Genomic DNA, 25865 nt, shown 5'->3' with positions numbered 1-25865 from the left:
AAGTTAAAAGCATGTAGAGATTTGTATTAATTTGTACTAATGCTGTTTTGGACTATAGGAGCAAGAAAAAGAAGAGGGCTTCGGCTTTTGCCCTCGTAGTTAGATAACTCACCACTTGTTATCAATGCAGTTCTACACCCTAATATCAAAAAAAGGAAGAATTTCAGCACAAGTAGACTTCAATTGAAATCCAGATCTTCTAATCGCAGTTGGTTCAACTGCTGGATTTCTCGTTATGACCAAAACCTGTTTGCTTATACTTTTATGGGAAGTAAACCAGTAAAACTAAGCAGTTGGATGTTTTTTTTTTTTATAAAGGAATGAGTCTTCCATGTTAAAGTTTACATACAAGTTAAAGTATGTGGTTACATGTTAAAGTATGTGGAGAAAAGTATTGATGCAGCTCTAAGTTTTGGGAGTAAGAAAAGAACAAGAGCTTTGGCTCTTGCTTTCAGATTAGATAACTCACAATTTGGTATCGTTGGAGTTTTGGACCTAAAAACAAAAGAAATAAGAACCGATGCAGCTCCTGATGTAGGTTTGGACCTGAAAACAAGGCTTGATAACCCACTCGCTCATCCGGAACGTGCATCATTTGTGTTGGACTTTCATAAACAATACCCGGCTTCACGTGCTGGACCCTCAAATCCGACCCGATTTCCCTCCTCCTTGGGATTCATCCAACCAAACCGGATCTGCACGTGGATATCCGACCCATACGTCTGCGTCTCTTCGTTCCAAAGACGTGGATCAGAGACGATATTTTCCCTCTTCCTCCCTCTCCACTCCCGCACGCGCACACACAGAGCAACATTTGAGCTTATTTTCTCCTCTCTTGTGCACGAACTTCCGATGCTTTGTGGTTGATTCCAAAGATGGCTTTCTTGCTGCATGGTTCTTGTTCTCTTTCGTGTTTATAGTCCGCCGATGGCGTTTTCATCCACTCGGCCTCTCTATCCGGCAACCCCATTGCTCTTCAGATATGGAATGACATGCCCACCTCGAAGAAGTCTTCATTTCGCTTCTTCTTTGTGTCGTTTTTCCTATAACTCCATCGATTCAGAGGCTATAAAGGACAACCTGTCGAGGAAAAACGATAAGTTGTACACTTCGAAATCGCAAGCGCTTCAAAATCATTCAAATGGGAGAACATATAGCACCGATGGTGGGTGGCTTGAAAAATGGGGCGATGCTCAGCAAGCCAGTGTTCGGAAGAAGCCTCAACCTGTGTTGGACTACAGAGATGGTGAGGCCTCCAGTGAGGAGGAGGATGGTGGTGGGGACATGGGGAACGATTTGGAAGAGGAGAGTGGTAGTACAATGGACAGAATTGTGGAGAAATTGAAGAAATTTGGCTATGTTGATCCGCCGGCGCGCTCGAAGGGCGAGCCAAGAGAAGAGAGGTGGCCGGAGAAAGGCTCAGTCGAAGACATTTTCTACGTTGAACCAGGTGTTCTGCCGAATTCGAGAGGAGGATTCTCGGCAGAGTCTCCTCTAGGTCAGCACTTCGAGGATGATGACGGAGAGGCTCGGTTTCCATGGGAAAAGCGGGTTCAAGAGGTATTAGAAGATGGGAGCTTGGCGAGGAAGAGAAGAAGCAAAACATCGTTTGCTGAATTGACTCTTCCAGAATCCGAGTTGCGCAGGCTGAGGCATTTGGCAATTCGGACGAAGGGGAAGACGAAGATTGGCGGCGCGGGTGTTACTCAGGAGATCGTGGAAGCAATTCATGAGAAATGGAAAAAATCAGAGGTGGTCAGAATCAAATGTGAAGGGTCACCTGCACTCAACATGAAAAGGATGCATGAAATCTTGGAAGTGAGTGTTTTCATCGTCGCTGTTTCATTTTCTTGATTTGTTTGCATTTCATCCATAACGAGTTGCAATGGTTGATTAAATTTCTTATGAAATTGATAGTTAGAAGTAACTAACTAATTGCTACTTCTCTATTCAACGTGTATGTGATTAAGATATTGGAACCGTATGTCGCCTTTGACGGTTGGCGTTTAAAATATTTGGGATCGTAATTTAAAGTTATTGTAATTTGTGATTTCTTTGCTGCATTCTTCATTCGCATCTAGACGTCAAATGGCTTCTGGACATTCTTTCTTTCTCAATGCTGTCACGATGCTTCCTGAGTCTGATCGAGTATGGGGTTCATTATCTAACTTGCCACCCAGAGAACGGAACTAACTGGTGTTTTTTTTTCTATTAGCACGTGCCAAATGATCTGAGTAGGTTAGAGTTTTTGTTTTTCTTTGTAATACTTTAGGCCATCATTTCGGAAGCATTTCTCAATCATGCTCTCTTTTTTGACATTTGTAGTCCGTAAGGTTTTCAATCATGACTTGCAAATGCAAATTATTATTAATCTGCATATTGAAAAAAAATCATATTGACCATTACTGAAATTATGGTACTGACGTCCTGAAAAAAAAAATTGAGATATTCCCTATGGGTCATCCCCCCAAAATCATCCTATATGCAGTCCCACAAATATCTATATTACTTGCCAAAGCTGACCTGCATCAAATAGCCTCAGAGCTGTCGGCACAGTGCAGACTAGTTCTGCTAGCATCGCTGTTAGTACTAACAGAAAAGGTACTTTACCTATTTAAACTTATAGCGGTTTACTAAATGTCAGAGGAAGACTGGAGGAATGGTGATTTGGAGGTCAGGCAGTTCCCTTTCTTTATATCGAGGAGTGAATTATGAGGTTTCATCTAAGCAAAATAGTCAATATAGAGAGAACAAACACAGAACTAGTCCAAGTACATTTGATCTACAACCTGGTGTGGCTCAAGGTGATTTGCCTGAAAGCAGATCAGTTAGCAGTGGTGAGGCATCCAGTTCAAGCTCCAGCGATGAGAAAGATGTTTCAGAATCTTCTAAAAAACTCAAATATGAGCATGAAATAGACAAACTTTTAGATGGTCTAGGTCCAAGGTTCACAGATTGGCCAGGTTGCAATCCATTACCAATTGATGCAGATCTTCTTCCTGGTGTGGTTGCTGGCTATAAACCCCCGTTCAGACTTCTACCTTATGGGGTCAAACGCTCACTTGGAACAACTGAAATGACATCTCTTCGAAGACTTGCAAGGGTATTGCCTCCTCATTTCGCGTTAGGTACAACATTACTTATTGTTTTTTTTTTCTTTGTCCAGTTTGAACTTTTCTGGTTTGACTTTTGGACAGACATTTTGTGTCATTGTAACAGAACCTTATGTGTGTTCTCTTCTACAGGGAGAAGCAGGCAGCATCAAGGCTTAGCAGTGGCAATGATAAAGCTATGGGAGAAAAGCTCTATTGCAAAGATTGCTCTCAAGCGGGGGGTTCAGGTCACTACTAGTGAGAGAATGGCTGAAGATATAAAGGTGATAAATGTATATGAATAAATAGCATCAAGCCTATATAAAATATCTGACATACCTTATGGTTTTTTTTTTTAATAGTCTTTCTTTCAGATGCAGGGCCTTGTCTACCAAATTCAGAATGATGGATTATACACTTCATGTTTATACCACTATTTGTCCTTTGATAATTCCACTGTTCTTATTGTGTTTATTGAGTCCATTTTGATGATTTCATCAAGTATTAGGATTTTGTAGCCAAATTTAAATGCATTTGGTCAACATTATTTTAGACTGGAAATCTTGGGCATTCTCAAATGGAAAGAAAAGATAATAAATTTTGGAAATACAGATATTTGTTCTTAGAAAGTTATAAGCAAAGCAAGGGCAATACATATTCATAAAATGTATGAGTTAAACATTCTGTTATTATTGTGATTAGCTGATGTTTTGAAATACTCGGACATGTTTCATTGGTAAGGGATTTTGAATATATTTTTCTGAATGTCACATTTTTTCAAAATATTGATGATGTTTTTTGTTATCATACATGCAGATGGAGAGTATTTTGACTTTGTTACTTATCTCACTATTTGTTGCTGTATCTGAATGCAGCAACTAACAGGAGGCACACTTCTATCCAGAAACAAGGACTACCTTGTGTTCTACAGGGGTAAGAATTTCTTATCTGCTGAAGTAACAGAAGCATTATTAGAGCGGGAAAGATTGGCCAAGACCTTGCAGGATGAAGAGGAAAGGGCACGGTGGAGAGCTTCTCTATCAGTTACTTCAGATGTACAGCCAAGTGCAGAGCCTCATACTGCTGGCACACTAGGGGAAACACTTGAAGCCAGTGCTCGGTGGGGAAAGAAACTGGATGAAAGAGACAAGAAAATGATGAAGAGGGCTGCAGAAAAGGCGAGGCATGCTGATTTAGTGAGGAAGCTTGAGAACAAAATGGTTTTGGTGAGTTTGGTTTATGTATATTTGCCAAACCATTCTTCAGCTGGTAGATTCAATGATGCAGGAGCTATTCATTTAGATTTAGATTCATCTGATTGAATTTATTTATTTGATTACATATTTGTTTCATTTTTATTTTGGATTTGGGACCTTTTTTTCTCAATATGGGAACCCAAATCCAAATAGTTAGGAAAACTTATTTACAGGCAATCTGTTGTTTTGGAGGACATTAGATGTTGATTAATCAAAACCCTAAATTTATTTTGCTTTCCTTTCCATTCAATTTGCTTTTCTGTTCTTCATTTTATTTGTAGTTTGCCGCAGCAATTAGCGCTAACCCTCTAATCACTGCATCAGACAATATCCACAGGTTTATCATTGGATGGATTAATATTAGATGGCTGTAACTTCTCTTTGTGTAACAACTATATTGAACTTGGATTCAAAGTCTGCTTCAGATTATCTTTTGAAAAAATCAATGCCTTTAAAGACAAGGATGTATGTAATCTCTAGTGAAACTAAAATATCATCTCTTTAGCTTCTAACATGTATATTGTAGAACTCATTGGTCATATGTGCATGAATTGGCTTTTTAGTTCCTTAATCAGATAGGAAGGTTCTGGGTTCCATGTTCCCTATAAGCTTCACGTGAATCGAATTGGACTATTCGATTATCTGTCATGCATCATGATTGATCTGTCATGAACGGATAATGTATGATAAACTACTTCAATCCTCATAAGCCACAACCATGACTCCATCTGTTGCTTATATCAACACAATGCCATGATTAGCTGAAGTTAGTTTCAGGTTGATTGAGAAAATACACCCAAGTGGACCTGAGGCAAATAGTTGGTCTCTTCCATATCTGGGCCAGCCTGCAAAATTCCTTACTGTCCTTGGTCCTATGTGCATGAAATTCCTGACTTCTTTCCACTCTCAGATATGAAGAAGAGTCACTTTTCGGATTATGTTTTCTCTTCTGTATGTCTCCATTTGCAGTATTTGGGAGATGTCATGGGCATTAATGTCCATATTTTAAGGCTATAATTATTTTATTTGGGATTTTCTTCCTTTTCTGTTTACTTTCTATGGGAAGAACTAGAAGTCATGAAAAACACATTATCTTGTTGTGTTTGTTCATATAACCTCGCAAGTATATGAAGAATGGGGGACAGAATGATGTAAACAATCTAATGTGGAGAATCTAATTATATATGGATTTTGATCTGCTTTTATCCTTTGGGTTGGGGCTGTCTGGAAGACAAAATGTCTGATGGCAACACGTGGATTTTCTTAGCAAATATTGCATAAAACAATTTTTCAACAAGGAATGGCTTAGTTGTCAGGAACATGTTGAGGCCAAACCAACTAGGTGATAAATGTTGCTTAGACATATTTTTCCTCTTTTTAAAAATCTTTTATTCAAAATTGCCTGAGGTAGCCAGAGGAAGGCTTAGTTTCCCAACATTTTTGTTGCCTTCTGATACTAATATGCCTTTCTCTGAGATGCCAGGCCCAGAGGAAATTAATGAAAGCAGAAAAAGCATTAGCCAAAGTAGAAGAATTTTTGAAGCCAGCAGAATCTTCAGTTGATCCAGAAAGCATCAGTGATGAGGAGCGCTTCATGTTTCGGAAGCTTGGCCTTAGAATGAAAGCATTCCTGCTACTGGGTGACTACTCTATGACCTTCAAAATAATCCTCTATTATTTATGATTTGAAATTTTGAATAGGAGGTTTGATCATAGCCACAAATATTGTTTTCGTGTTTTATTCGGCGAGATTTTTTTTCAGGTATAATATGGCAAATTTTTAAAAAAGAAAAAATACAGTAAACTTTTAAAAATTTAAAAATCCTAAAAATTAGGGAAAAATAAAGTAAAGGAGAAACTAACAAAACTACCCAAAAAATAAGTAGATAAGCAACACATAAAAATTAGAAATGAAAAAAAGAAGTCTGACATTGAAAAATATGAAAAAAAAACTAAAATGGAAAAAAATGGGAAAGCGTGGGAAAAAATGAAAAAAGTGTTTTTTCGTATTTTTTTCAGTCTTGGCATTTGAAAGGAAGGGAGCTTTTTTGCTGTTTTTTCGGCTGACTTATTTTTCGTGTTTCTAATGTGTTTTTTCGATTTTTTTTTCTTTTTTTGTGACTATGGGTTTGATATCGCTTGGCTAAATGCAGGCAGACGAGGAGTTTTTGACGGCACAGTTGAAAACATGCATCTGCATTGGAAGTACAGGGAGCTGGTTAAAATAATTGTAAAAGCAAAAACGTTCGCAGAAGTGAAGAACATAGCTCTGTCGCTTGAGGCAGAAAGTGGAGGTATACTGGTCTCTGTGGATAGGGTATCCAAAGGGTATGCCATGATTGTTTACCGAGGCAAGGACTATAAGAGGCCACCTACTTTGAGGCCCAAGAATCTCCTAACCAAGCGCAAGGCTTTAGCTCGATCCATAGAGCTTCAGAGGCATCAGGTGCTTTCATCATCATCAGAAAGTTTAGGGTTTATCTTTTAGCTTATGCTAGCCACATACAGACATCCAACTTATTTTTCATAAAGAGCTCCAATAAATCACCACGTGTTGATTTTGCTTGTGCTGGTTTTCTCTTTACAGGCAATCCAAACTCATATCTCAAATCTTCAGAAAAGGGTGGCAGATTTACGCAATGAACTAGTACGTGTTCGCTTGTTTACAAGGATGTAAACCATAGAAACCTAACAGAAGATGGATGGCATAACTGCTACTGGAAGAACATAACCGACGTACTTTCATTTTTTTGCTGTGTCATTGTAGGATCAAATGGAAGATGTGAAGGAACATGGAGATGATGAGCTATATGCAAGGATTGATTCAGCATATTCTTCTAATGACGAAGATACAGAGGTGATTTTATTATTCTGTGAAAATGAAATGGCAACTAAAAGATAACCAACTTGGATGGAAGTATAACCATATCGACAAAATATCCTCTTTTTTTATAGGATGAAGGAGAGGAAGCATATCTTGAGACCTATCAGATAGATGAAGATCTAGATGCATTTGATGACATTAAGGAATCAAGTTATGGTGTAGATTCATCTGCAATTAATTCCTTTACGGCACATGATAGCAATCTCCCAACGAGATGGGGAGGAACAATGTCACATGATTGAAGAGAAATTTCAGGTCAAGTTTGATGCCCATGTTTTTTGTGTTTATTACATTGAAGCATAAGAAGGCTTAGATGACAGTCTCCGTTTTGAGATACAGAAGTTAAAGGCCTTTGGGGTTCTAATCAAGTTGGAATCTTGTAGTCAAAGGATTGAAAGCTGAAAATCAGATGTCTTACTTCTTTTTGCATTGAACGCCATTACTTTTGGTTCCTCTGTTTTTCATCTTTTGACAAATTTATTTTGCTTTTTCCTGCTTGGAAGACTTAAGATGTTCTGGGTTTTATGTGAATTTAGGCTCATTGTTGAATGCCTTTGACGAAGTACAGGGATATATCATCTTGTTGAAGGAAAGGTGCAGGCATTATGTTTGTCGGTGATATTCAATTTGGACGGCTTATCTATGAGATTGACTCCACGTAGTAAATTATGTCCAGCCCAATTACTTATTTCCTGGTATCGATGACGCTTCCATTTCGTAAGGTCCTTATGTCATTTTCTTTTATCAAATTTCTCAATCCTTTAACAGCCGCTGCAGCATTTTCTTCATATTTTTAACTACTGTTAATTGTCCATGAAATCAGCTTACGAGAAGAACTACCAGACGTGGTCGGCGCCTGAAGGTTCAGCATCTTGTTCGTGAAAAGGAAATCGTACTCCCATCATGTTATTTCAAAGATGGTCACGTTCATGCTACTTGGTTCCACCAAGAAACAGCAAAAGAAATCTATTTCCCCATTCGTCCCCTTTTTTTGGCGATGTACGAAATAGGTTCTTTCTGTGGTATTGATCTCCATGTATATGCACATCTCTGCAATTTTCGGTTGACGCTTGATTGTACGAATAATGCATTCAACGTGAACTATGATTTCTCTGTGGTTTTAGAGTGAACCTTTTGAAAAGCAATTGAACAACCGCAACATTTATCGGTGCAAGTGTTTACTTTGTATCACCAAAGACGGTGACAATTTTTCTTAAGGGTCTGACTTAACCACTCTGTGTTAATTAAAAGATCTATTAAATAAACAACGGAACTATGCGTAGTTAACAAAACCCCCTCACTATGTGTGATAAGAATCATCGCGAATACTCTTGAAGTTCCCCTTGGCACATCGAAAATCGCAGGCGGTGGCTCAATTCCTTTTTGAACAAGAGGAAAACTCTGGTAATCACATGCAATTATTGAAAGAAAAACAAAAAGACTACTGACCAAATATACTCAATGCAAGCTTCCGATAACTTGTTTGCTTCTCCGCGTTCCATCCCCATGGTGGCGCAATCAAGATGCTCGAGCACAGTGTCGCCAGAGTCCCACTCACCAAGCTCAAAACTCCTAATTTCTCTCCAAACAACACAGAAATAGCAAAAATAATCAAGTTGGTGCTTATGATTCAAAATCAAATTTACCAGGACGCCCATTTGCTGAATCGACCCGTTCAGTTCAAACAGTTATGAAACGATGAGAAATTATTTTCAGCTTATTTTTTGAATAAGCAAATAGAAGAATAAAAAATGAACCAACCAATCGTTGTCTCGAATGCTTCATCACATACCTCACGACTTCGTGCATCAGCACGCCCATCACGTCAACGAAAGGCTTATGTTCTAGAATTTCAATCTCACCGGCCAGAAAAATTCTTGGTCGTCAATATGATTACGCCAGATATGATGACATGCCGCCATGCAGGGAGGTGCGGGCTCCGACTGATCACAGGGAGCTCAAATCTTTTATCTTGATATTTTTGAGCAAATTTTTTCATTTACATATTTATGTTCTTTGAAAATTAAGAATAAATTTTATAAATGTCTCTTAACTAGATCGTTTTGGCGCTGGTTATTCTCATTTATAAAAGGATTTTCCAAATATATACAGGCTTGGTTTTTTCTTATTTTATTAATATTTTTTGTTTAAAGACTAGCATCGGGCTATGTCAGGGTGTTAATGAATTGAATTTGAGTCAGATATACTCTTAATAGTTTCTGCTTTTCTGACTATTTACATATTTAGATTGGCATTATAACAAAAAAAGGAATGTGAATCGAAACCTGATTTCACGATCAAAATCCAATCCAAATACAATTTTTACATCCAGAATTTGAATTAAATTTTAAATCAAATCTAGCTAATTTTCAAAATGCAAGAGCATTAGATATAAGAAATCTATTTCGAACTAATTTTGTTCCAAATCTGACATGTTTATGTATATTAAAATTTGAACAAATCGGTGTCATTTTTTAAACCTGAATCTCATTTGTTTTCTAAATCAAATATTATTGTTTTTTTTTTATATCTGTTTTTTCAAAACGATTAGGTCATATATCCATTACAGATATATATATCAACATTCTTAATAGTAGTTGGGGCCACCTACGTCGTGGCTCGCCCCAAATACTTAAAAAAAATATATATTACAAGTATTGAAAAATTTTGGTTGGATAATGTATTTTTATATTCAGATTTAGTTTGATCCTACCTGCATTTAGTTTGGTCCTACCAAGAAAATTTTGTACCATGCTCCACCACCTAACTTCAAAAGTGACCTGTGCATGGGCATCTAATCGTTTTCTTCCCCACCTATCTTTTCTGGATCTCTCTAATTCTAGTTATTTCCTGGATGTTCTGGAATTTTCCAGGTTGGTATCCGTGGATATGGACCAAGATGTGGCCCATCTACGTCCCAAAATATTTTGCATCATAATTTGGACCACAGTTGGGCCGTGGATCGACCAAAGTCTGGCAGCCCAAACCCATCGTCGTCACGAGTCAATAGTCGGACAACTTTGACCTTGTCTCAGGAGAGCGCACACGTGGCCGCAGCTGTTCTGGACATCTGGATCGGACTTGGTCTTCAGATGTGGACCCGATGAAAACCAGTATTTATATATCGATCAACTCTCTTCTTTAAGCATGCAGGAATAACAAGAGACCCAAAAATGGATGCGTTCGAGCTGTTCTATCCAGATCTCGGATTCCCGGACCTCTGCGATGCGCCCTCCAGCGCTTTCACAGTGTACTCGGGAGCAAGAACTTGGGGTCCAAATCCAAATCACCGGAATCTGAACAGACGGGCGATAGAGATGCTCCGTAGGATCCATACGGCTGATGCTGGCCGTCGGATGCTGGAACGGGATCAGGGTTACAGGCACATGATGAGCGAGAGGCAACGGAGGGAGAAGCTCAGGCAAGAATACAGAATCCTGCACTCCATGCTCCCCCGCGGATCCAAGGTTCGCTTTCTTCTCTTTCCCTTTGTTAATGGCGGATTTCTTGCTCAGATGAACTAATGGGGAGTCGTTCTAAGAATCTTGTTTTTAGAATGACAAGGTGTCGATAGTTCGAGAGGCGGCTCGGCAGCTGAAGATATTGAAGAGAAGGAACGAGGAGCTGCAGAGACGGGGCGGCGCAGCCAGCCATGGGCCGAGATTTGCGGATAGAAGGGAGGAGGGTGGGGAAGAAGGGAGAGAGGAGAGGTCAAGCTTAGAGATTAGAGTGCAGAAACCAGTTTCTGTCATTGATGCTGCCATGAAAGTTGCAGAGTGCTTGAAGGGTAGAAGGCTGAGCGCGATGGGGTTGAGGGCGGAGAGGATCGACTCTCGAGAAGTCTCTGTCGTGGTAGACGTTTTAGCTGAGGTATGTTTTTGGATTAAATTTCAATCAGCAATACCTCAACAGGCCAAAGCTCATTCCACTTTCTTTTATCAAAATTAAAGCATCTATTTTTATTCTTTGGCTTCTACCTGGAAAGATGGTTATATAAACCATTTTTGTGCATAATTTTTGGTGCACTGAGGTTGCCAAACAAGTATATGCATCTTGTCTATAATAAGGAAGCCTCCTATGAAAAGTGAAATTTTTTTTTTTTAAAATCTTTTATTTCTTACAAAAATGTCGAAATGACCATAAATTTCTTTGGTGCATGCTCGTTGCTTTCATTGGGGTGCTGCAGCCTGCATGCAACGTCGAAGTCTGCTTTTCGTACTTCTTGTTTAGAAGCCACCAAGTGATCGTGATCGTCCATGAGGAAGGTGATTTGTTTTAGTTTTTTTTTTTCAGTTTTGAATTTATAAAGATTTTTTCCTTTTAAAATCTGCCTTTTTAATCTAAAGAGGGGTTGTATAAATTTTAATATTTTAGTAGGTGGAACACTTTTTTCATTTTTAAAAGGCAAGTAGACTGGATATATAGCACATTCGACTATTGGCTTCCACATGTGATTTGCGCACATTCGACTATTGGCTTCCACATGTGATTTGCGTGGACAGGTAATCTCCTTACTATTGAAGTTCATTTATACCTTAATAGACGTAGTATAGTTGGTTACCTTGAGTAGTGCATTGTTTCACCCTCAGTTTGATTCATATTGGTTGTGTTTGAGATCTGTGGATCGTGGTGATCAAGATCTCTACGATCTCAAATTCATGGATTTAAGATCGGACCCCTTTCATCTGAGTAAATTCATAGTTTTTAACATGTAACATCCGAAGCAATCATGGCATCCATGACACTTGAATCAAAAGATGTACCATAAGACCACTGAGGTTCTAAGCAACTCTAAACTCCAAAAAAAGAAAGGAGTGCTTGACCTTTCATTTGGGCCTGCTTTTTGTTTTTTTTTTTTCTGCTTCAAAATGTTTTTTAAGTGCTTAAAGGCCAATATCTAAATATATTGGAAAATTAGTATATCCCACACTATTTAGGTTAGAGATAAAAACTAGTTGTTTTTTTTCTTATGAAAATATATTTTAAACAAAATATGAATATTGTAGACTGCTTATGCACACTAATTTAACATAAAACAAGTCTTTACTGAAGTTGCATTTTTGAAAAATATTGATTTTTCTGTAAAAAAATTCTGATGTTGTAAGGGCCGTTATTCTTCATGTTAAAAAGCATTATTAAACTTGAAAATGATTAGTTTAATATACGTTTCTTGTAGCTATACGGTTAGATTGTGCAAAAATTTTGACAAATCAATTTTAAGGAGTCTGGTTTCTATCTCTAACCTAGTGGCCTGGGACCTCTGTTTATATCCCGTCACGTGTTGCTGATTAATTTCCTGTGGTTCGTTGAAGGACATGAAAGAAGCCGCGAAAGCAACCAGAAGGCTTCTCGATCGGCGGCCATAGATACAAAGCCGGGCTTGAAGACCTCAACTTTTCCCGGCGAAGCTTTCTTTCTATTTGTCTTTCGGAGGGATGAAAGCTCTTCCAATGAACGGTGCTTGAGGTTCACTCAGGTTTACGTGCAGAATTGATCATCGTCCAGCTGAGTCACTAATAAACAGTCTGGCCTTTGAAAAAGACCCTTGATAATAGAACGAACATGGGAGGAGGAAGTCTTCAGCGAAATCTGCAATAATAAATGATTTGCTCGGGAAATAAGGAGGAGGTGGATCGAATTGGTGCAGACGATCGATGATCATGTGATTAGTGCTGCTCAGATGTCAATGGTTCGGACATCGGCGTTGAATATTCCATCAAATCCAGATTTCCTTCTAATCGAATTTCGATCAGTGACAGTATATAGATATGAATAAATAGATATTGGGTACAGTGGGAGCACCACATGTAGGCCAGAGTGGGCAGTTGCACCACGTACATTTATTTATTATACATTGGTGCCATGCACTACATCTTTTAATATGAATTCAAGGACTTAAGATATTTTAAGGCCGGTTTAAATTTGGCTTACACCTCTCACAACATAAGGCCGGTGCGTTGTGTTTAATTACATCTGCCTAATGGGCAATTGTGATTAAAAAGAGCTCTCTCTCTCTCTCTCTCTATATATATATATATATATATATATATACACCTCTCACAACATAAGGCCGGTGCATTGTGTTTAATTACATCTGCCTAATGGGCAATTGTGATTAAAAAGAGCTCTCTCTCTCTCTCTCTATATATATATATATATATATATATATATATATACACACACCTCTCACAACATAAGGCCGGTGCATTGTGTTTAATTACATCTGCCTAATGGGCAATTGTGATTAAAAAGAGCTCTCTCTCTCTCTCTATATATATATATATATATATATATATATATATATATATATATATATATATATATATATATATATATATATACACACCTGTCACAACATAAGGCCGGTGCATTGTGTTTAATTACATCTGCCTAATGGGCAATTGTGATTAAAAAGAGCTCAATCTATCTATATATATATATATATCAGACCCACCCACACACGAACACTCACACACACAAAACAGAAAATATTGTTGGTGGGTCACTGAAGGTTTTTGAGATTATTGAAAAGAAAACACCAAGGGTTTCAAACAAAAGCGAACATCGGACTAAATACTCGGTAGACATGAAGTTGACGGACAAGCCATGCTCAATAGCTTGGCTTGAGTTGCCATCAAGGTCTTCAGGCTTGCTCGAGCCCTGTTTTGTCGAGACTTGGGTGGCCATGATATTCTCATTTGGGAAGCCTTAATCTAGATTGAGTCATGATCACAAATGCTATTCAAAAAAGCATGACCAAAGCAATCAGTCAAAGCTCTTCAATTTGTATGGTAGATAAAAATATTTAAGCCACCAAATCTTTCCTAACCAAGGTGAGTATGAGAACCTTCCACATATTGGCCAGCCAGCCCCATTTAAATGAAAAGTTCTCAACTTTTCAACTGCTTCATGAAGCCTTCCATGGAAGCTCAGGCATATAAAATTTACTAAATTACTAGTAGGAAACTTCTAGGCCTTCTCTGCAAGTGGGCATTGAAGGAAGAAGTCACAGGATTCTTTACTAGCTTGACAAATGCAGCAGAAGCTTGTTTAGATGTAGCCTAAGCTCTTTATCCAAAGTCAACAACTTGTTCTCCATTGTGAAGAATAAAACCCACTTTAAAGAAAGAGAGTATCATTCTGCAAAATCAAAAAGCTCTAGGGGTTGTTTGGTAGTTGGAACATTATATAAGTATTTCATGAATCTACCCTAAAGATTGATGCACATTCATGAAACACTGTAACTAGGTGCCTGTGAATCTACGTCATTTTTTAGGACAGATTCATAAAACACTCACAAAGTGTTTCATTTGACAAACGATCCATTAGAGTTGTGATTTCCCAATTAAAACATAAATTTCCTTCTTAGACAAAGCCAGACAAGAGCCTTCCATGACTAAGAGCGCTTGGAAGAAATTTTGCTAATCCAGAAGTTCCAATGCCATCTGCACTTGTAGCCCAGGGAAGGATCTATTGCTCTGATTTTGACATATATTTATTATGTAGAGATTTATAAGGCCAATACACCCTTCTATCCAAAGGGAGCGAAGAGAGTCGTATTGACTCTGGTGACCTTTGTCCTTAAATTCAAGTGGTTGGTTCCAGCAAAATTCACGCTTGATTGATAACTGGGGATAGATACATGTATGATATTTTTCTTACCTAATCTGATAGATATATGATATTCATGGATGTCCACATCCAGAATGTAAAAATTCTGATGTTTATGTTTTAGATGTCAAAAGCAGATTCTTATTCAAGTGAAATTATGTGAGTAGTTTGAATTTTGTAGTAACTATAAATCTGATCCATTGGCATTCATGCATCTTGTAACATCGTTTCAAGAAGATCACATACAAGCTGATGGAGGCCTACATATGCACACATCTCTGATTATCTTGATCTAAGATCTTTCATTTAACTCTGAGTTTCTCTCGATGTAAAACCTACTATATAGAATACTATTTCTTGTATTCTTGAACTTTAATAGTGAAAATTTCTGTGTGGTCTATAATTAGAAGAACTTGTCTCCTAACCACATACACATCTTGCATCTTCTTCTTCTTTCTCTTGTTCATTTCTTCTTTTGGTTTTGAGAGAGAGAGAGAGAGAGAGAGAGAGAGGGAGAGAGCCTATTTCTAACATGACATTTCTCAGTCAGATGCATATGGGGATTCTACAAGATTCTACTAGATCCAGCGGCCAATGGCTTGCCAAAAGCCTTTGTCTACGCAAACACTAGCCATTTTCTTCATCACCATGTTGTGCTCCTTCTTGGAATCAACACAAGAAAACATTCCTTTCGCACAGAGGAAAAAACTTGGATTACGAATCTCCCTCTATTGTTTATGCATATGTGAGACGATAAAGTTAAATCCGTTGCCCAGCCAAACAAGCAGTAGATGTCGGTCCGTATAAAGGGCTTCCCTCCTCGACATCCACTGCATGAATAATCATGCAAGGGCTTCCATTAACCATTTCAATCTTCATATCTTTTCTACTAAATCAGCCTCCAAGGTGTTCTAGCATGGAAGCTCTGCCTTGTGTTCATCAGAAGAGGCTTCCATGGTAAATCCTTTATATATATATATATATATATATATATATATATATATATATATATATATATATATATATATATATATATATATATATATATATATATAAAAAAGCAAATAGTTGAAGACACCCATGTGAAAATAAGGAAAATTTGTGGGGTTATTGTGAGCAACTGTCCATACCAATCAACATGTTGCTCTGCTACTCTTCTCTTTATAAGCCAGGGCCCGGGCAGACACCGTGTAGGCAATCAACGATGCAAACACCAAAAGTACTTATTTTGAAATTGATATAAAGTGGTGACCCTTAAAAACTTTGAAGTTTAAAACTAGTATCCCTTAACCAAGAGTTTTCTGGCTCCGCCCCTACTATAAACTAGAGAGGTATTGGAACATGCTAGCTAGTGACCTTACAAATGAGAGTGAACATCTATCAAAATTGAACATTGTAGGGATTGCATGCCAAATCTTGGTCTAGATCCAGATCCACTTAACTTGTTTCAGTTATTCTTTTAATAAAAAAATTTGGCAAGCAGGGTTTGAACCTTGATTTTCAATCATAAGGATGCAATCTAATCATCCAGTTCTGTTATTTATTCTTGTGGAAACATTCTATAACTAGGCTGTGTGATGGGCTCACTGTCAAGAAGTAGATTGGGAGCCCCGACCACACTTGCTTAGAATTTTGCTTCATGAAGATGGACCTTCTTACCTAAATTTCTAGTTTCGGCGTTTGAGGACGGAGGTTGATGACAACTTGAAAAACTTTGTGCAAGTGCCATGAAAAGTTAGCTCTCTGTTGTGTACCGCGATATGATTAATACATTGGCGATATTTCTGAGAGGGACAAAGGAAAATATATACAAACCCCCCGAGTCCGAGGACTTTCTAAGGGGATCAAATTTTCCTTACCTTCGCATAAACCCCAAAGGGGAAGTGGAAAAGAGCGTCTGACTCGAGGGGAAAGGAATTCGAGTCCACCGTCTCTCCTCTATCTCTCCTCTCGATTGGTGGTGGACTCTTAGCGCTACAGAGATGGTGTACATCGACTCGTGGGACGAGTTCGTGGAGAGATCCGTCCAACTGTTCCGCGCGGACCCTCAATCGGTAGTGCTCCATCGCTCTTTGAGTCGTGTTTTTCGTCCGCTTTCTTGTTTCTTTCTTGAGTTCAATGAATTGTCGTTGATTTTCTACTCGTTTTCTCAATGTGGTAGTCTCGATATGTGATGAAGTATCGGCATTGCGACGGAAAGTTGGTGCTGAAGGTCACGGATAACCGTCAGGTGCGAATCCCAGTTATTGGTGATCGTTTGTTTGTCGTGTTGATTGCAGTAAACTGTCATATGTTGCTGTTTTTTCAAATTGGTATCTTTGGGAGCATATGTCGCGATTTTGTAGATCCTTTTTTCCCCGGGTTTCAACATCCAGTAGTATGAAGCGGTTGGATGCATCCTTCTGTGTCCTAGATTGAACATCTCGGTTTCTTTTATCCGTCTGAAATTAAGTACAATCAAGGACCAGAAAAGGTGTCGTTCTAAATAATTTATTGTTGCCGTAAAACTAACGACGAGCCAAAATTTGGAGTTTCATTCTATTTTGCATAGATAATTGCAGTTTCTTTAGAAAAAGATGTTTTCATGTCTTCTTTACAGCATACTGAGAAGAGAAGTGAAAATTCTGGCTTGGTTGCAAGACAAATCTTTATGTGCTTTTCTCATGTATTATATACTTGTGGTCAGTTCGTTTTTTAGCATGACTGGTGTAGTTCTCTTGAATATGGGTGATCTTCTGTTGATAAGATAGGATCTGGAAAAAAATGATTTGTATTGCTTCTGACATCCTAAGTTGTAAAAGAAACTGTGCGTAGGTGTTGACATCAGAAATTTGTCTCTTGATGCCAACTGGGGATACATATGAAAAGGGCCATATTGAGGTAAGATGGAGGAAGCCATATTACACGATCTTATATTCCAGAATTCTGGAATGGCCATACTGGGCACAAATTGGTATCTCAAGTTCTGAATAGGGGCTACGTGGAGATGCTCTAACCTTCTGCCTTTAGCTGGAAGTGGCTACCTTACAGGCTTGAAACTGTTAATGTAGGGCTAGTTTATGCAATGTCCCTGAAATTTATTGGATATCATGAGCCAATTGCATTGCAATCTCATGGATTTATTTTTGTATAATTATATCCAAATAATAGCTTATTACACATGCCTTTCATTCAATAGCAGAAGCCAAATGGGTGAAAATTATAAGCAGTTTTAGTTAGTATTTAGTAGTGAACATTTTTCATGGTGTTAATAAATAAATTCCTAGGATGATTTTTGAGTTCGTTTAGTCCATGAGTTCATTTTTTTATTCATATTTATGGAATCCTTCTTGTTGCAAACATCACAATCATTTATGCTCATCAACTTGAGGAGATCATGCGTCTAAATCATTTTTGGGTTGCATTTGGTTTTATGTGTAATGGATTCTTCCCCATGTCGACCTGTATTCTCTAATGTATTTCTGCTTCTCTTAGTTGTCAAGGCATCGCCTAGTCATCCGTCCACATCCCATGCCTAAGTCCATCACTTAGGTGTGGGGTGTGGGTCTGGCATGTAGGCTGTCGCCTAGTCCAATTGGGTGTTTGGGTGACTTTAGCCTCTGATACTTGATTTGTTTTGCTTCCCAAGACCTGTTATCTCTTGATTTTAGCTTAATTTTATTGCAGGGAGTTTGATTTGACCAGTTGTTGCAAAATCTATGTTGAACACAGAGATTTTTTTGCTATAAGCATCTCAGAAATTACAATCTGTCCAGAACTTAGATTGCTTGCAAGGTCTATCTTTTACCTGAATTGATTGAGTTAGGATTTTAGGTGTGATTTGAGTTCTGCTAATGTATGCATTAGACAACTTAGGCCAGAGTTGTGTAGGCATCTTTTAGTCTTTCAGATTTGTTCATATTCAGTTGCCATTTACCATACGTCCAGTTTGGAGAGCACAAGTTTCAAAGTAGGTATTATTTTGGTTATTTTATGTTTCATGTTTATCGTTTAGAGCACAGTTTCAGTTCTACAATGAGAAGTCTATCATCTGGTTTATTCTTCACTAAACTTTTCTTCTGCTGTTTTATAAGTCGATTTTTGACTAATCCTAACTTGCTAACATGCAAACTTAACACACAAAACATAAAGCTAACATTTTAGAATTAAAAATAACTAAGTAAAATTGCAACGACTTTTGAATGCCTTTTTAGGCTAGGCATGCCTAGCCGTCTTGACAACTAAGCTGCTTCTCATGAGTATTTGTCATCTTATAGTGAGCAGGATGTGGTTCATGAACTTATGTGTAATTTGGGATGATAACACATCTTTTCAATTTTTCTTGTTCTATGGAAATTGATAAAAACTGTTCTCTTATGGGACACTGCTATGAGTCTATGGGTGTCTTTGATTCACTGATTCAGGAGCAGGCAGAAAAGGGTGTTCCCTTCTGCTGTTCCTGGGAACAGGTGCAGCTGTTCCAAGAGAAACAACTATACATGATACTACGGAAAAGACCGCATATGGATCACCCAATCACAAGGAAAGTGTTTCCGTTGAAATGCAATAACAGTAAGAGATTTCATAAGAATACTAGTTCCCCGGTGCACTAGAGTAAACTTTAAAATGTTTTTTTTGGCATTGAAAAGTCATTGATATTTTATTTGTCGAGTTGATTTTTCCTAGGGAAAACCAAGGAGTTCAAACTTCAAAGTCGTCCAGGAACAAAACTAATAAGCTGTATTGGATGGCCCATCTCTTTCATAGACTGGTCTTTAGAGATCTATTGAGCTTTTAAAGCCTAGTTTGTCATTAAATAGTGCTTTTCACTTGTTTGAAGTTTGAACCATTGTCTATATATCATGTACGGGTATTATATGGCGAGGAATTTCTCGGGTATAATATGGCAAAGTTGTATATCTTGGGAAAATCTCGACAAATTTTTTAAAAAATTTAGAACATTTAATAAATCCTGAAAATTATAAAAAATACAAAAAAAACGTGTATAATACCCTTTTTTTCAGGTTTTTTATTTTCTGGTGTTTTTCTTTAAAAAAAGACGCATCAAATTGTCGTTTTATACGGCTGACTTATTTCTCGGGTATCATACGCGTTTTTTTTCGAATAATAAGCGTTTATGTGACAATACTTTGAACAATTAAAATAGTCACTCTTAGGCAGTTTTCAAGTTTCCAGATTAGGAAAGTAAATTCAATCCTTGCTGTTTAAACTGTAGCAAGAATAATATTGTATTGCGTTGAGAAACATTTTGCTCTTCCATTTGAATTGTAGACTAGGTAAAGAAGCCATGGTGCACTTGAAAGCCATTTAATTCAGATAAAGCTGCATAGCTTCCCACATGCACTTCACTGGAAATTCATGAAATGCCTCCCTTCTGGAGTGAAATTTCAGGCAGAGGACTATTTGTCATATGCATTAGAAGTAGTGACCCTCTGGTGATTACTGGTCCCATCTTCAGAATTGACATACTGGCTTTTCTGTAGAAAATTTATATTTATGTGCTGTCATTATGGATCATTATAATTTGGACCTGTACTAGATTATATTGTTAATTTGGCCCAAAGTTGTCCCGTCCAAATGTAATTGATGCACATGCATGCATGTTTTTGTTCATAAATCACAAATGTGGCGAAACAAATTTATTCCTGTGTATTTTTTTATAAATAAACTCTTATTTGTTTATTATATTGTAGTTGTCTCTGAAAATATGTCCTTAATCTTGTACTCATGCAGGCTATGTCACACGGGTATGGGTACGATAAGGGTACGGGTACGTGGACACGGCAATTTTCAAAATTTTAGGATACGCGGACATGGCAAATTTTATATTCTAAAAAATTAAAAAGGATAATAAAATAAAAAAAAACATTAAATTAATAATTCACTCTTACAATCTCATAAGTCATAAGAAAGAAAGTCACAGATTCTCAAACAAAACATTGTTCATCACCAATCTCATAACCCATAAGAAAGAAAGTCTCAAACAAAACAAAGAATGTCGGGTTGGTAAAGTGGTTCGGATCGGGTCTGACCCAAACCCGATCCAAAACGTATCTTGCCGTGTCCAAGTGTCGGAGTGTCGACACCGGTACGTGGCCCATTTTGCCGTGTCCGTATGACATATCATGCATGGCTATGTCACATAGGTTTGGATATGGGTGCGAGCACTTTCAAAAAATTTGGGTATGGGGACATGGCTATATATATATATATATATATATATATATATATATATATAAATATAGGTTTGGATATGGGTGCAGAGCACTTTCAAAAAATTTGGGTATGGGGACATGGCCATATATATCATATATATATATAGTTTTTTTTCTTTTTTTTTGAGAGAGAGAGAGAACTAAGTCATTGGGACTGCCATTCAGGGTTCTGCTTTTTCTATTTTTTGCTTTACTTTATTACGATGGAGGGAGGGTGGCGGAAGAGTCTCTGCTCTCACCCCCTCCACCCCACCCCCCACCCATCCGGGATCGGATGGAACCGGCATATATATATATATATATATATATATATATATATATATAAGAAAACTAAGTCATCAAAAAAATCGTTGGAAAGTCCTGCTGAACAGGTGTGGTCAGGCTGCAGAAAACATGAAGAGCAGTTCAATTTCTATCGAGAGCTCTTCATTTCCATCTTATATATATATATATATATATATATATATATATATATGATGGTTTTAAAAAATCTAATTAATGGACAAAATGGACGTAAAAAAGGATGGATATGGCCATGGGTGCATTGATTGTATGTATACTAGTCATGCTTGAGACAGACTAGTCATGCCTGAGAAGAATCATTAGATGGAGTATACTGGGTGCATGAAACTCCAAAATCCAAATTACTTTTAGCAACTGGCCTTAGTGCCAATTTCTTCTTTAATCATCGATGCCATAAATTCTTTGGACAAGTCCATGCTGAAAGTTATTCTATTTTAGTGTCTTCTCTTCTTCTCATCATTGTGAAGAAGTGACCTTCGTGGCATGTTCTTGTTAAGCATGAAATGAAGCTGACTTAGCATCAGTAATATGAGGAATATCACAACTGAATGTCAAGTTGCTTCAAAACCAGAAATGAACTTTAAAGGGAAGGCCCATAGTTGGCCTGTAAATGGAACTCTCCCATTGTATTGAGTTCCAGATATTGTTCAGATGCATCATATGTGCAGAACCTTTGCATAATTGGGATCAGCTTCCTCCAAAATGTGCAGGATATGGATGTTATGACAGCATTGAGCTATTCAAACTTCAAAGGCTAATATGTAGGAAAGATCTGGTCAGCTAGAAATAAGGTTATCTTGCTTTGTGGTTATTGGTGTCCATTTCTTTCCTTAAAAAATATATAAAATACATTTTGGCATGACAGAAAATGATACGGCATGTTTGATTGCTAAAAATCCACAAATGTAAAAAAAATAAAAAAAAGAGAGAAAAAATTAGCTAATAAAAATACGAGAAGTGGACAATGGAAAAGAAAGAAAGTGGAAGAAATCTGCTGTGAAGGAGATTACAGGTTCACATGGATCAGCACATACTGCTGCACGTATTGTTATGGAGATTCAAATAGTGATGAAGCATTTTCATTGATTCAAGTCATTGCTATGCCGAGTCAACTGTTGCCATTGAATTCTGACATCTATGTTCTTTCAGATGTTTAATCCTTTTAAATAAGTGTAGTTTCTAATCTTACAGAACCTAGACACACAGAATTGGAATACAGGCAGATGATGAAATATCAAACTCAATGTTGGCAGTATTGATGGCAGGTTCCAATTTATATGGAATAAAAAGAGCATTGTTTTGTTCAAGGGTAAAAATTTTCTTATTAGGCTCTGTTTGATTGCAAGGAAGAATTTAACGTGGTAAATTTACCACGGTAAATTTTTCTGAAAAAAAAAAACAGGATGAAATTTAACCCTCTTCCGATTTGAGGCCCTGTTTGATTGCAGAGAAGTTTTTTGCAAGGTAAAATTAACTGTGTTTGATGCACATGGTAACTTTTGCAGGGTAAATTTAACTGTTTGGTGCACAGGGTAAAAAATAGGAGAGACTTTTTTCCTGACTATTAGAACTTGTTGTTTTATTGGTTCTCCTCAAATCAGAAGAGAGAAATCATAACAAAGGGTTGGAGACTAGAATAAAGTATAGAGATATGTGAAAATAATGGTCCAAATACCCAATGAATAAATGATAACATATGAATGATCTAGTGAACCAAATGAATCCCAAAAACCTGTTCATGATCCGCTATATCATATATGCATGATCCGCTATATTCATGTTTCCATTTACATAGATGATTTTAAGTAATTAAGCTTTAATCATCCACTTATGCATGTCTCCAACCCTTGCTCTATATGGTTTCCACTTATAATGCACATGAACATGAACTTGGTGAAAGATCTCAGCCGCGAAGGCCATACTTAACATCTTCTAGTGCTGACATTATGTGAGAGGGGAGGTGAGGAGAGAAGGAAAATCATTAAGAACATGATAAGTGGAAACCATATAAAGCAAGGGTTAAAAAACACTTACCAAAATCGGATGATTCCAGTACTTGACCTAAACAACCTGCAAAACATATACATTCCAGAACCTATGTTAGGAAAAGGAAAGAGAAATCAAAATTCCCAAATCGGAACTCCAAAATGCAAATCACCAAATCAGCAATCAAAAAGAGCAAATCAAACGCCCAAATCAAAAAGAAGAAGAAAAGAGAGAGAGAGGGTGAACAAGCGATGGCACAGTTAACAGGCATCCACGATGGCGAAAGCCAAACAGGCGAAGCAAAAAAACAAGCAGGAAATGGAAGAAAAACACGAAGGAGGAGAAGCGAGAGAGATATCGAGACTCATGAGGCAGAGATTCACAGAAACGCAGACTGGTAGAGGCAGAAATTCACAGGCTAGAGAGATACCGAATGCTGCACTTCTCTTTCAAATGGGCGAAACACACACAATCAAAGGGGAAGATGGCGTCCACGGGAGGGGAAAGCAGCAATAGAGGGGTAGATGCCGTCCACGGGAGGGGAAACCAGCAAAGAGGGGAAGATGAGCTTCAACGGGAGGGGAAACCAGCAAAGAGGGGAAGATGGGCTTCAACGGGAGGGGAAACCAGCAACAACAGAGGGGATCTCCAATGGATGCATTGGGGAAGAAAGAGAGAGTGAAAGAAGGCGCGAACAGAGCGAGAGAGGTGATGCAGCGAGAGAGGAGAGTAATGAGAAGCGAGAGAGGTGAGGCAGCGAGAGAGGAGAGGGGAAGAAGGGCGTCGACGCAGGGAAAAGAGGGAAAAACAAGAGAGCTAACGGCTCTCAAAAAAATCTGTGTGACAAAATCCGACCTCCACAGGTCGGATTTTTTTGAGCGTTAAACTTCAACCGTTCGTACAGTTTTTTCACGTTAAAATTTTCAACGTTTGATGCACTCACTTCAAACCGGTTGAAATTTCTCACTGTCGTACAGTTTTCACCCGCTCCTCATATTTTACCCCGGCAATCAAACGCAGCCTTAAAGTGCAAAAGCCTTCTCGAAGCCATGAAATGCATGGTCTTATTGTGAATGAGTTAGAAGGAGGTCCATTTATGGGTGTCTTGTCACTTGTCCGAAAATTGAATGGCCGCTTTAATTATTTGATTAATTGTGCTTTCAATTTTTTTCTACTTGTTCTTATTATTCTGAGCTCTGCAATTTAATTTTGTTTATTGCAGTGTCTCAAATTTAAGACAGACCAAGCACAAGATGCTAAAAAGATGGAGAAGCTGAACAATATCTTTTTTACCCTAATGGCTCGTGGTCCTGATGGTACATAAAATTTTGTGTCTTCTCATGAAGAACTTCATACTTAAATGTTGAGAAATAGTTTTTTGTTTCACTTGTTTAATTTTTGTATAATTCTTACTTGTTTGCAGTGGATACAACTGAAGTATCGGGGAAAGAACAGGCAGAAACCCAGACGTCTAAGAAAGGGCGAGGTAGGAGGCAATGATTCCTGGCTTTGGGCCTTATTTTTTTGTAATGATTGTCGGCCTCTCTTATATCATTGCATTGCTGATCTTCAGTTGCGATCATAGTTGTCAAAAACAACTGAACAACCAATGCAAGTGTTTAGATCTACATGGTTTGAACCTAATTCCTGTTCTTTTTAATGCTCAAATTCCTTAGTATCAGAGTATTGAGAGCAATGTTTTATCAATTTTGAATATTGTAATATTACTGTTGCATAACAGATGCCTGACTTAAACTATTAAGTTGTGAAAGCTTAAGGGATGAACTACTGAAGGTCTTCGGTGAGCAATGAGAGCGCTGCATTAACAATGTAGTTGTGTTTATCTTACACAACAGATGCATGCTAGGCATTTGATTTTCGTTTAAGCCATGCATCGTATCATTCATGTCTTCTACCTAGCAAGGATCTTATCGATCTTCTTCTATTGTGTTAGGTTTGATATCACTGAAGGAGATTTTGAATGTATAGAAGAAAACTTTTGGTTAACTTGTTGCATTTTCAGACCAGGCAACCATGGAACGGATTCTAACTGATGGTGGGTTTTCACTAGTTTGAATAGGAGGCGCTTGTCTATGAAATATTAGATGAATGACATACAGGAGGGTTCCTGAGAGGTTCTAGGTTGGGATAAGGGAAGGTAATGTTGTTTACGGTTAGAAATCATAATTAATCTTGGTAGAATGGTATTATGATTTGGTGTGTGGTGGCTTGGAGGTGTTGCCTGATGAAGTTGTAGGTAGGATTTCATGTGATGTTTAACTGCCAACCTGACAGAGCTACATCTTGCTTAAGGGCGATCTCTTCCTGAAGGCAAGAAGTTGGTTTCATTAAGTAAAACAAGTCTACATGCATCCAGTTGAATGTCTATTATAGTGAAGATATCATTTATCATAGACCACATAACTGAGAAAGACACATGCTTGAGACTTATGGACCAATTTGGATTTCCATAAGGAACCATGTAAGGATAAGCGGTACAATAAAAAACATGCAACTA

At 37.8% G+C, this 25865-nt stretch overlaps 3 protein-coding genes across 6 annotated transcripts; all 3 read left to right on the top strand.

The window, feature by feature from the left end:
• The first annotated feature begins 758 nt into the window (after positions 1 to 758).
• On the top strand, positions 759 to 8355 carry LOC116256121 (CRM-domain containing factor CFM3, chloroplastic/mitochondrial-like). Of its 3 annotated transcripts, none has more exons than XM_031632343.2 (11): positions 759 to 1818; positions 2645 to 3128; positions 3246 to 3376; positions 3968 to 4318; positions 5832 to 5988; positions 6502 to 6794; positions 6936 to 6995; positions 7116 to 7205; positions 7304 to 7487; positions 7801 to 7927; positions 8056 to 8355. In XM_031632343.2, the coding sequence occupies exons 1-9, from the start codon at positions 892 to 894 to the stop codon at positions 7472 to 7474; spliced, it is 2664 nt and encodes an 887-aa protein (XP_031488203.1). In that variant the 5' UTR covers positions 759 to 891; the 3' UTR covers positions 7475 to 7487; positions 7801 to 7927; positions 8056 to 8355. The 3 variants fall into 3 exon arrangements, with proteins under 3 accessions (XP_031488203.1, XP_031488202.1, XP_031488201.1); XM_031632342.2 differs by having other exon boundaries at positions 7801 to 7949; XM_031632341.2 differs by having other exon boundaries at positions 7801 to 7954.
• A 2254-nt stretch (positions 8356 to 10609) lies between these two features.
• On the top strand, positions 10610 to 12865 carry LOC126410180 (transcription factor bHLH92). 2 transcript variants are annotated; one of them, XM_050078459.1, is made up of 5 exons: positions 10610 to 10699; positions 10788 to 11102; positions 11419 to 11497; positions 11637 to 11734; positions 12545 to 12865. In XM_050078459.1, exons 1-4 carry the CDS (start codon positions 10619 to 10621, stop codon positions 11642 to 11644), a joined length of 483 nt encoding a protein of 160 aa, XP_049934416.1. In that variant the 5' UTR covers positions 10610 to 10618; the 3' UTR covers positions 11645 to 11734; positions 12545 to 12865. The 2 variants fall into 2 exon arrangements, with proteins under 2 accessions (XP_049934416.1, XP_049934415.1); XM_050078458.1 differs by lacking the exon at positions 12545 to 12865 and having other exon boundaries at positions 11607 to 11809.
• A 3742-nt stretch (positions 12866 to 16607) lies between these two features.
• On the top strand, positions 16608 to 25132 carry LOC116255563 (signal recognition particle 9 kDa protein). The gene is made up of 4 exons (XM_031631429.2): positions 16608 to 16897; positions 17005 to 17073; positions 24570 to 24663; positions 24771 to 25132. The coding sequence occupies exons 1-4, from the start codon at positions 16826 to 16828 to the stop codon at positions 24845 to 24847; spliced, it is 312 nt and encodes a 103-aa protein (XP_031487289.1). The 5' UTR covers positions 16608 to 16825; the 3' UTR covers positions 24848 to 25132.
• The last annotated feature ends 733 nt before the right edge of the window (positions 25133 to 25865 follow it).

The sequence above is a fragment of the Nymphaea colorata genome, chromosome 6, assembly GCF_008831285.2.
Source record: "Nymphaea colorata isolate Beijing-Zhang1983 chromosome 6, ASM883128v2, whole genome shotgun sequence".
NCBI classification, from domain to species: domain Eukaryota; kingdom Viridiplantae; phylum Streptophyta; class Magnoliopsida; order Nymphaeales; family Nymphaeaceae; genus Nymphaea; species Nymphaea colorata.
This window is presented reverse-complemented; position numbering and strand designations above follow the sequence as displayed.